The following is an 11,773-nucleotide window of genomic DNA, read 5'->3' on the forward strand; positions in this document are numbered from 1 at the left end:
CCCGTGAGATGATGTACATTTTTTGTAAAAAAGCCCTCATAGAATCTGAAAAATGCGCACAAGTACAACAGCTGCAGCAACTTCTCATACGGCGTTGGATCTGAGATCCGATGGCCCAAAAGCCCGTATCATGGGAGCAGCACCTAAGCTCCCGTATCACAGGATACTCTCCCTATAGCCGATATGGTTAGCCCATGTCTGACCGAGATCATATACGGGGTGAAAGCTTGCTCCACGCTCCACGGTGGCGAATATTATTCCCTGCGTAGGCCGACAAATGTCGCCCCTGCCCCCCACCCTCCCGGCGTGCGCGAGGCAATGGGCCGGCCCACTCGGTTTTTGTGTGGTTCTTTTCCCATTGGTTTTGGAACCTCCACTCGGGTAGTTTTTCCTTTTTTGTGTTTTCTATTGCTTGTTTATCATTTTCCCCACTTTTTCTAAATTCATGGTATTTTTCAAAAATTGTGATTTTGTTAAAAATTTGGGAACTTTTCCGAAAATTAATAAATATGCAAACATTTTGTTAATTCATCAACATTTTCAAACATTGTGACCATATTTTTCAATTTCATGGGATTTTTTGTAAAATTCGCAGGCATCTTTAAAATTCACCGATAATTTTAAAATTTGGAAATATTAAATTCCTGTTTTTCTAAAAAATCACGTTTTTAGAAAATTCATGATTATTAAAAAAATTCACTAACATCTTTTCAATTTGTGAACATTTTTTTGAATTTCACAAACTTCTTTTAAATCGTGAACTTTTTCTAAATTTACAAATAAAATCCAAATACGTCAGAAGCACGTAGGGTTTCTGCCCGTCTGTCGCGCCAATTTGCAAAAAAGCCCCTGCATTTTCATGAAATCAACCCGCAGTCCAGATTTAAGTCACACCGAACCGTTATTTTACAGTTTTTCAAAAAAAAACTGACTTTTTAGGTATTCCATCCGCGGATCATATTTAAGTCAAACAAATGTTTTTCTAAACCATCCATATCTTTTAAACCGTAACTCCGATTTAAACATGTTATATATGAAATTTGATTAGAAAAATATGTAGAATATGAATATAAGATTATTTTAACATGTTAAGTATTTATAAATATTATTTTGGAAGATATTTAATTCAAACAAATGGTTTTTCTAAATTATACGTATCTTTTAAACCGTAACTCCGATTTTAATATGTTATATATGAAATTTGATTAGAAAAATGTGTGAAATTTGTATATGATGTTAATTTTACCTGTTAAATATTTTTTAAATATTGTTTTGGAAGCAAACTTATAACTATAGCGCACGATCCATTTTTCTTTTATACAGGCGGCGATCCTGATTGCAAATAAACACCCACTATAATCATATAGGGAAAAGAAAACATCAAAAACTACACATGCATACCTCTGAATACGTCGCAGGGGAAAACAACAGATTTCTCATCGCGAGTGTGAGGGAAAGCGAGAGAGAGGGAGAGGGAGGAGAGAGGGAGAGAGAGACGTCTTAAGATTAACCACATTCTAACACGTTTTGGTTTGTGTGAACACTAAGGCCACCGTTGGCGAGGGTGAGAAGAAGGATAAGCGGCAACACAAATATGACGCGTCGCTAAAATAAAGGAGATGGACCTATTGTGGTCTTGAGTGATGGTTGTTTGGTTAAGAATGTGTGTTGTGTTTTTTCTCCCGTTGCAACGCACGAGCTTCTTTGCTAGTGAGGAACGAAAAGGAAAGGGGGCCGTCGCCATGGAGGCGTGGCTGCTTCACTGCTCTGCTCTGCTTGGACGATGCAGCAGCGCGTAACTCACGGAGCGCCCGAGCACCGAACGCGACGTCGCGTACTCTTGTCCATGGCGCGGTCTGGCCGGCCATCACCTGGCGCCATCCCGCAGTGTGACGTACGTGAATGCGTGGCCGTGGCCGATTTCCTTCTTCGCGAGTACGTCAGGGAGCGAACTCTGGACTCTCTAGGGTATGGTGTAAAGTGTGAATCTGGCCGTTGCACAGTTGCCACGGCACACCGTCCCGAGAGACCCCGCCGCCACGGCGCGGCGTCTCGCTCTCTTCCCCGACGCACCCACTATTTATACCACCACCGCCGCGCCGTACTGCCAACACACACTGCCACGGCATCACCTCGACCTCGACTCCAGCCATGGCCACCGCCGCCGGCCGGCTGCTCCCCTTGCTCCTGCTGCTGCATGCGTTGCTCGTCGTTGCCGGGGCCGCAGTCTCCGGTGTGACGTACGACCACCGCTCCCTCATCATCTCCGGCCGCCGCCGCCTTCTCATCTCCACCTCCATCCACTACCCGCGCAGCGTGCCCGCGGTACGCCCCTGCCATCCCAGCTCATGCGCAGCATTGGCACTGTGGCGGCAGTAACAGTAACTTGGATTGCTCGCAGATGTGGCCCAAGCTGGTGGCGGAGGCCAAGGACGGCGGCGCCGACTGCATCGAGACCTACGTCTTCTGGAACGGCCATGAGACCGCCCCCGGCAAGGTCCGCCCGCCGCCGCGACGCTTCAAATTTTCGTGATGCGTTTAGTCCGTTCGTGTTAATTTTTTTACTTGGGATTGTTGAATGCATTGCAGTACTATTTCGAGGAGCGGTTCGATCTGGTGCAGTTCGCGAGGGTCGTCAAGGACGCCGGGCTCTTCCTGATTCTGCGCATCGGCCCCTTCGTCGCCGGCGAGTGGAACTTCGGGTCCGCTTCCTTCACTTCGCCATTGCATGTTACGATTGGTTCTTTTTTTTTTTTGAAAAGGAGGAATACCTCCGGCGTTTGCATCAATCGATGCATGTTACGATTGGTTCTAGAACTGGTTAACCTTTTTTTGTGGGCTTTAGGGGCTTGCCGGTGTGGCTGCATTACATTCCCGGGACGGTGTTCCGGACGAACAACGAGCCATTCAAGGTGAGGGTGGACTGTGAATTCTGTAGTGTTTCTGTCAAGTCTGCCAGTTTGGGTGATGAACTGACAATCCTGGTGATATTATTTCTTCTCTGGATGCAGTCTCACATGAAGGGCTTCACGACGAAAATCGTGGACATGATGAAGAAAGAGCGGTTCTTCGCCTCCCAGGGCGGGCACATCATCCTAGCTCAGGTCGCGCAATTCAATCAACTTTCAGTACATGCTCCTCACGATTGCACAGGACTAGACTATCTGAAGCTGAATTGGTGCATTGCAGATTGAAAATGAGTATGAAGGTACCGAACAAGCATACGGGGCTGGCGGCAAGGCATACGCAGCGTGGGCGGCTAGTATGGCTCTGGCTCAGAACACGGGCGTCCCTTGGATCATGTGCCAGCAGTCTGATGCTCCTGATCATGTGGTTAGTTTCTGACGTTTAGTGCCCCCTGTCGTATGCACAAGCAGCATTACCATCACCCAAACTGCAACTGTTAATTATGATAGGGAAAAGCCAAAAAACTAAACAGCATATCATTGGTAGTTGTAACTTCCTTGGCTCCTTGCTAGTGACAGTAGAACTGTTGATGCTCTCAGGATGGTAAGTGCACACTTTCACAAATATTCAGGGTTGTGTCTTGGTAATCTTTTTAGTCATGGTTACATATGCTATTAGCATAATCTTGGCATCTATACATGCATGCCCTTGGTAGTTCCTACGTACTTTTTTTTGGTGGAGTTCTTAACAGAATCAGTGCTAGATCTTTTTTTGCCTGATCTATTGATTGATGCAAGTGACATTTGCAGATAAACACCTGCAATTCATTCTATTGCGATCAATTCATGCCAAATTCGCCAACCAAGCCAAAAATTTGGACAGAGAATTGGCCAGGATGGTAATGCATTCACCACATTTCTGTTAGCAATTGATTACAAGTTACAATTAAATCTGCTATTGTTTGTACACAAAAAAAGAAATATATGCACATCCGTTTTTATCTTTCTCAAAAAGCAAAAGGAAATAATCCCTTGCTTCTTTTTTTATTTCCATTTCGATTTAGGTTCCAGAATTTTGGTGAAGCTAATCCCCACAGACCCGCCGAGGATGTTGCATTTTCTGTTGCGCGTTTCTTTGGAAAAGGTGGCACCGTTCAGAATTACTATGTGGTATTCCCCTGCACACACTTCATATTCTAACTTGGTTCTAAAGAACTAACTTTACTCACATTCTAAGTTTCTTACATTACAGTGGATTACACATCTCATCTTAAAACTTGACAAAGACACTGAATTTTTCTACTAATTACGATCAAGCATCTAAATCATATTCACTCAGTAGCGTAACTACTAATAATTTCATCCTAGTGAAAATTGACCAACTCTGCATTATCCTTTTCAAGTACCATGGTGGAACAAACTTTGGTCGCACTACTGGGGGGCCCTTCATTACAACTAGCTATGACTATGATGCACCAATTGATGAATATGGTTAGGCTATATTGCTCTTATGGATTCCTCAATAATCTTAGGCCTAGCTAGTACCATCTTGCAATTATTCATTGATCTGAATTCCAGGCCTTAGGAGGCTTCCAAAATGGGGACATCTGAGGGAGCTTCACAAATCCATAAGAATGTGTGAACATAGTCTGCTTTATGGTAACTCAACGTCATTTTCTCTTGGGCCTCAACAAGAGGTAAGATTTTTGTCTTCTATTGGGTTATACGTGATATATGTGTTCTAAAAAATAATCTATCCACCTAGTATGTCTGATAGGCTTACCTATTTCACAAGCTTGAGCTATTTTTGTCTAAATTTTTTTTGAAAAGATTTTGTCTAAAAATAAGTAAAGCCAATCTTGTGTGTATATCATAGAGTACATACTAGTACTCCCTCTGTAAACTAATATAAGAGCATTTAGTTCACTAAAATAGTGATCTAAACACTCTTATATTAGTTTACGGAGGAGTACTTTGTAATTATAGACCACTGTAAGTCAACCTCAATGTCGAAAATCCTTTTCTGAGCCCGGGCTCATCTGCACCCGTGTTGAATAAACAAATGAAAATAAATATTAGAAAAATTCAAAAAATTCCAATTTTTTTCTCATGGTAGACAATTTGATGCGTGAGGCCCGCTCCAATTTTCGTATCATTTGGACAAATGAGCAACTCTCGGCAAAAAAGACAAATTCAGGGTCTGTAAAATAGTCACGATCTATTTTTTTACTGAGAGCTACTCAGATGTCCAAATGAGCTAGAATTTGGAGCGAACCTCACGCCATAAATTTTCTATCATGGGAAAAAAATTGGAATTTTTTGAATTTTTCTAGTATTTTTTGTGAATTTTTTTCTGGACGGATGGAGATGAACCTGGGCGCCGAATCGCTGAATGTATCTATTACTGAACATTACCATTCCCTTTTTTAAAATTCCGCATCTGTCCCCATTTGGACTAATATGCTTGTCTGCTGCCTCGTGAAATGAATAGTGTCAACTTCTGCTTGCAGGCCGATGTTTACACCGATCACTCAGGAGGATGTGTTGCATTCCTATCTAACATTGACTCGGAAAAGGACAAAGTTGTCACTTTCAGGAAGAGAAAATATGATCTTCCCGCCTGGTCAGTTAGCATCCTACCTGACTGCGAGAATGTGGTTTACAACACAGCCAAGGTATTTGATTTCCCTTTGGGTAATTTTCAGAAAAAGGTGAAATGGATAATCCTTCTCATAAGATGAAACAAAAAGTTACGTAGGAATTGAAAAGGATAAAATTATAATGCCAACATAAGATTATTCGACGCTTAACTGAGAAACAGAATATCTAGCACACCACCTTTCCTTACTTATAACTCCAGTTTGATGATTGATCATCTTTAGGTTCGATCTCAAACTTCGATGGTCGACATGGTTCCGGAAACTTTGCAAGCATCGAAACCTGATCAGTGGAGCATTTTCATGGAGAAAATTGGTATTTGGGATAAAAATGACTTCATACGAAATGGATTTGTAGACCATATTAATACGACAAAAGACTCTACTGACTACCTGTGGCACACAACAAGGTTGGTCTAATAATAGAACTATTTTATGTACATGTATCAACCAAAGATGAGAGGTCTTAGTATTATTTATTTATGTTTATTTGAACCATCCTATGCAATTAAGTGTTGTACTTTACTGATTCTTTTATAACAAAAATGCAGTTTTAAGGTAGACAGAAGTTACCCCACAAGTGGGAAGCATCCAATTCTTAATATCGACTCCAAGGGCCATGGTGTTCACGCTTTCCTGAATGACATGCTTATAGGTCTGTTATGTTCTCTTTACTTTATGCAGAGAAACCATATAAAGTATTCCCTCAATCTGGAATTAACTGTCGCTGAAATGAGTGTATCTAGCTGCGTTGATGCGCTCATTTCAGCGACAGTTAAGTCCGAACAGAGGTTGTAATATCTTTGAGTGGACGTTTGATGGGATGTTTCTAAAGTTCTAATTCATCCTACATGGATCCCTAAGAAGTAAAGCAATTGTTTACATTAGCATCAACATCTTTGACTGGACGTTCGTTGGGATGTTTCTGAAGTTTTAATTGATCCTATATGGATCCTTAAGAAGTAGAGCACTTGTTTACATTAGCATGAGCGTGACTTTTTTTTTGAAGGGTTGTCGAATCCTACATTGTCTACTAGTGTGTCTCTCACCCTTAGATACTGGTTTCTTACAATTTACAACCTCTTCAATTTAAGTTTCCGTGTCATTGCACTTACCTTTTGTAGATGTCTTTCTCAGGTAGTGCATTTGGTAATGGCTCAAAATCAAGTTTCAGTGTGCACATGCCCATCAACTTGAAGACTGGGAAGAATGAAATTGCACTATTGAGTATGACTGTTGGATTGCAAGTAAGCACCTAATTTAATAAAAGATTAAAATTGTATCATAGTATGTATGATGTTCTTTACATGCCCATGTTGTTTTATGTGCACACATATGTGATATGTCACGTAGATATCCACAGTTCTACACACTTTTTTTTATAAGAGACTACTATCAGTTAGGTGAGATCAGTTGAAGTTAAAAGTGTTTATCTGTTTGGAACTGTGTGCTTTATAAGAATGCAGGAGCCCGTTATGAATGGGTAGGAGCGGGCCTTACAACTGTGAACATCTCTGGAATGGAAAATGGAACCATAGACTTATCTTCAAATGACTGGGCATACAAGGTATTGCCATCAAGATTCTTCATATGAAATTTCTAGTGAGAACTTAATATACAAGTACATGATGGAAGTTGTGGTACTTATGCTTTGCTATTTTTGTATCCACCTATATCTTTCAATCCCGAGTTTTATGTCTAGAATTTGAGATAATCGAGACATGTGTTCATTCGTGCTTCCTTCATGCATTTGTTTGTAGATTGGGTTGGAAGGCGAACGCTACAGTTTGTTCAAGCCCGATCAAGGGAATAACCAAAGGTGGAGGCAACAATCTGAACCACCAAAGGATCAACCTTTGACATGGTACAAGGTAATATTCTACCATCTTTATTCTTGATGATTGCTTCACGTCCTAATACATGTATAGTAATCCAAAATACTATTGCTAGGTAAATGTTGATGTTCCACAAGGAGATGACCCAATTGGGCTAGACATGCAATCTATGGGGAAAGGCCTGGCCTGGTTGAATGGAAATGCCATAGGGAGGTACTGGCTTAGGACTAGTTCTTCTGATGATAGGTGCACTCCTAGCTGCAACTATAGAGGACAATTTTCTCCAGACAACTGCAGGACTGGATGTGGGAAGCCAACTCAAAGATGGTAATGCGACGACATTTGGCACTGTTGAACTCACATCCTAATTAAGCATGTTCTGCCATTATTCTCTTGTGTTTCATACTTCTCTTTTATCTATGGTCAGGTACCATGTCCCAAGGTCATGGTTTCACCCATCGGGGAATACCCTCGTGGTTTTTGAGGAGCAGGGTGGGGATCCAACAAAGATCACATTCTCAAGAAGAGTTGCAACAAGTGTTTGCTCCTTTGTGTCGGAGAGCTATCCTTTTATTGTTGACCTGGAGTCCTGGGATAAAAATATGTCAGATGATGGTAGAGTTGCATCTGAAGCACAGTTGTCTTGCCCCGAGGGCAAAATTATCTCTTCAGTTAACTTTGCGAGCTTTGGAGACCCTAGTGGAACTTGCAGATCCTACCAACAAGGAAGCTGCCACCACCCAGACTCTCTATCTGTTGTTAAGAAGGTAACATTTGCAGCTTCTTGATGTGAAAATGCACATGATTCTGAATTGCTAGTCTCAGGACTCGAGAACCATAAATCTAAATTTTTAGGAGTGTGCATGAATTGAGTCTTCCAATTCGATGATTGTCAGTTCTGCATTTACAGACCATGGTGATGATGCAACTAGGATTAGATTAGACATCTAGGAAGTTTTAATTTCCATTTAGAAGCTACCATCCGCATTTTTGTGCTTATGAATAATGGGCACCACACATTCCATATGAGTTGTCTGATAATTATTTCTCGATTATCACTATATTCATATCTAGATTTGATTGACCATAAGCGGTCCTCTATTATTTGTAGGCCTGTCTGAACAACAATGGCTGCACAGTTTCACTAGCAGACAAGGGATTTGGAAAAGATTTATGTCCCGGAGTCATCAAAACACTTGCCATTGAAGTGGACTGCTCTTAGTGAGTCCTACTCAGCTAGGAGTTCCACCACTACAAATCTACTCATCAACAATCAAATTCGAAAGCTTTAATACCTTTAAACAACAAGGTGAAAGCGGAAGCTTACCTAGATCAAGGTTCAGATTTCTTGTGAGCATGATAATAAGTGTTCCGTTGATTGAGACAATGGCGATTGGCGGTGTCTGCTGGAAGTGTTGTAACGCCCCGAGACCGACGCTCCAGACGGCTTCCATATTTTTCATTATCGTTGTGTGTTTTATTTGTTTGTTGTATTCATCATGTCATCATGAGCATTGCATCCACATGTTTTCATAAAAACTCGTAACCGTTCGTAGTTGCCGCCTCTCTCCTTGTCTCCGTAGCATGTCGTCAGACCGTTTGTCTTCTTTGACCATTCTCAGTCCAACCACACACTTGACCTTGTCCGCTTAACCCCTCTCTGCACATCCCGCAAACCCCTCGCGTGCGCGTCCGAAACTTCTCCGAACCCGACCCGACAGTCATGACCGATGGGTCTGGATCATCCTGTTGGTGATCGTTGCAGAATTTTAAAATTTTCTACGCATCACCAAGATCCATCTATGGAGTTTACTAGCAACAAGAGGGAAGGAGTGCATCTACATACCCTTGTAGATCGCGAGCGGAAGCGTTCAAGTGAACGGGGTTGATGGAGTCGTACTCGTCGTGATCCAAATCACCGATGACCGAGCGCCGAACGGACGGCACCTCCGCGTTCAACACACATACGGAGCAGCGACGTCTGCTCCTTCTTGATCCAGCAAGGGGGAAGGAGAGGTTGATGGAGATCCCATCTGAGGGGGGCGGCGGCCAAGGGGGGTGGCTTGCCCCCCAAGCCAAGTGGGGCGCCCCCCACCCCCAGGGTTTCCAACCCTAGGCGCAGGGGAGGCCCATGGGGGGCGCACCAGCCCACCAGTGACTGGTTCCCCTCCCCACTTCAGCCCATGGGGACCTCCGGGATAGGTGGCCCCACCCGGTGGACCCCCGGGACCCTTCCGGTGGTCCCGGTACAATACCGATAACCCCCGAAACTTTCCCGGTGGCCGAAACTGGACTTCCTATATATAATTCTTCACCTCCGGACCATTCCGGAACTCCTCGTGACGTCCGGGATCTCATCCGGGACTCCGAACAACTTTCGGGTTTCCGCATACTAATATCTCTACAACCCTAGCGTCACCGAACCTTAAGTGTGTAGACCCTACGGGTTCGGGAGACATGCAGACATGACCGAGACGACTCTCCGGTCAATAACCAACAGCGGGATCTGGATACCCATATTGGCTCCCACATGTTCCACGATGATCTCATCGGATGAACCACGATGTCGAGGATTCAATCAACCCCGTATACAATTCCCTTTGTCAATCGGTACGTTACTTGCCCGAGATTCGATTGTCGGTATCCCAATACCTTGTTCAATCTCGTTACCGGCAAGTCACTTTACTCGTACCGCAATGCATGATCCCGTGGCTAACTCCTTAGTCACATTGAGCTCATTATGATGATGCATTACCGAGTGGGCCCAGAGATACCTCTCCGTCATACGGAGTGACAAATCCCAGTCTCGATCCGTGCCAACCCAACAGACACTTTCGGAGATACCCGCAATGCAACTTTATAGTCACCCAGTTACGTTGTGACATTTGGTACACCCAAAGAACTCCTACGGCATCCGGGAGTTGCACGATCTCATGGTCTAAGGAAATGATACTTGACATTGGAAAAGCTCTAGCAAACGAACTACACGATCTTTGTGCTATGCTTAGGATTGGGTCTTGTCCATCACATCATTCTCCTAATGATGTGATCCCGTTATCAATGACATCCAATGTCCATAGTCAGGAAACCATGACTATCTGTTGATCAACGAGCTAGTCAACAAGAGGCTTACTAGGGACACGTTGTGGTCTATGTATTCACACATGTATTACGATTTCCCGATAACACAATTATAGCATGAACAATAGACAATTATCATGAACAAGGAAATATAATAATAACCATTTTATTATTGCCTCTAGGGCATATTTCCAACACATCCCCCAACATCTATAAAACATCTCCGTTTTCTTATTTGGGCTCCCTAGCCAATTTATTCTCGATCGCCCGATTACGATCGGACGGACCCAATACCCCCCTAACCTAATCTTCCAGCGTATATAAACGGGGCAACCCTAAAATCTAGGGGAGCTGTCCCATCCTTCCTCCTCGCCGCCGCCACCCGGTCTCGATCCACCTCGGGATCCCCCTCCTCCTCGTTTTCCTCCACCCACCAACCAGCGCTCTCCACTGCTCCTCCCCAATTTGCTAGCTTCGATCCCGAGTTCCTCCTCTGCTTCTTGCCCAGGCGCCCGAAGCCTACCTCTTCTCCCCCTCGATCCCGAATGAATCCTGAAGCCGCCCAAGTCCCTGAGCAGGAGCACTCGTCCTCGTCTCCAGCTTCCCGTTCATGCCGGGCCGGCGAGATGCAGGTCACGTCGCCGTTCCTCTGCGCCGTCTCCTTCCTTTTTTCCCATCACGCTGCTCCTCCCTGACCATCCCCCTCGTCTTGTTCCTTTTTCTCACAGCGAACCAGCGCCACCGCCGAAGCTCGAGTCCACCGCCGTCGTTGCCTCCAGCCCCGCCTCGGTTCTGGCTGGATCTGGACGGGAGCATGCTCCGCTGCCCGTTCTTGGCCTCCCCCGCGTCCAGCTCGCCGCCTGCAGCTCGCGCCAGCCGCCGACTTCCTCTATAGCCGCCCTGCCAAGTCCGTCCGCGCCTCGCCTTCCTCCGCCTCGCCTGTGACCTCCGCTGCACCAGATCCGGCAGCCCCGCATCAAGCATCGCCTCTTCCCCGACCTCCTCGTTCGACTCCTTGGCGGATCCGGCAGGTTCCCGTCGCTGCGCCAAGTCCCGCTTCGCCGTTGACCGAGTCCTCTGCTTCCTGTTTTGCGGCGTTGAACACCAGCCGGCCAGCGTGCATCGAGCCACAACCCAGCCCTGTTGACCGCGACTGCTCCACGCGCAGACCCAGCTCTCCTCTGCCTCGCCCACGGGCCGCCTCCTCGTTCGGCCCAGCCAGATCTGGCCGCTAGGTGAGCAGTCCAATTCCAGCACCCGAGCCCCCTGTGCACTGTTGGGCCAGCCAGATTTG

The 11,773-nt window shown here is 44.9% G+C and overlaps 1 protein-coding gene across 2 annotated transcripts; it reads left to right on the top strand.

Moving 5' to 3' along the window:
• The first annotated feature begins 2,024 nt into the window (after window positions 1-2,024).
• LOC109742369 (beta-galactosidase 3-like) lies at window positions 2,025-8,891 on the top strand. Of its 2 annotated transcripts, XM_020301456.4 has the most exons (19): window positions 2,025-2,325; window positions 2,402-2,497; window positions 2,590-2,702; window positions 2,846-2,912; window positions 3,012-3,104; window positions 3,190-3,333; window positions 3,717-3,805; window positions 3,971-4,076; window positions 4,310-4,397; window positions 4,485-4,603; window positions 5,417-5,581; window positions 5,789-5,973; window positions 6,115-6,218; window positions 6,701-6,810; window positions 7,023-7,130; window positions 7,324-7,434; window positions 7,514-7,725; window positions 7,826-8,165; window positions 8,510-8,891. In XM_020301456.4, the coding sequence occupies exons 1-19, from the start codon at window positions 2,152-2,154 to the stop codon at window positions 8,618-8,620; spliced, it is 2,535 nt and encodes an 844-aa protein (XP_020157045.3). In that variant the 5' UTR covers window positions 2,025-2,151; the 3' UTR covers window positions 8,621-8,891. The 2 variants fall into 2 exon arrangements, with proteins under 2 accessions (XP_020157045.3, XP_073367014.1); XM_073510913.1 differs by having other exon boundaries at window positions 2,846-3,104.
• Window positions 8,892-11,773: the final 2,882 nt, after the last annotated feature.

Source organism: Aegilops tauschii, chromosome 3 (assembly GCF_002575655.3).
Source record: "Aegilops tauschii subsp. strangulata cultivar AL8/78 chromosome 3, Aet v6.0, whole genome shotgun sequence".
Taxonomy (NCBI): Eukaryota; Viridiplantae; Streptophyta; class Magnoliopsida; order Poales; family Poaceae; genus Aegilops; species Aegilops tauschii.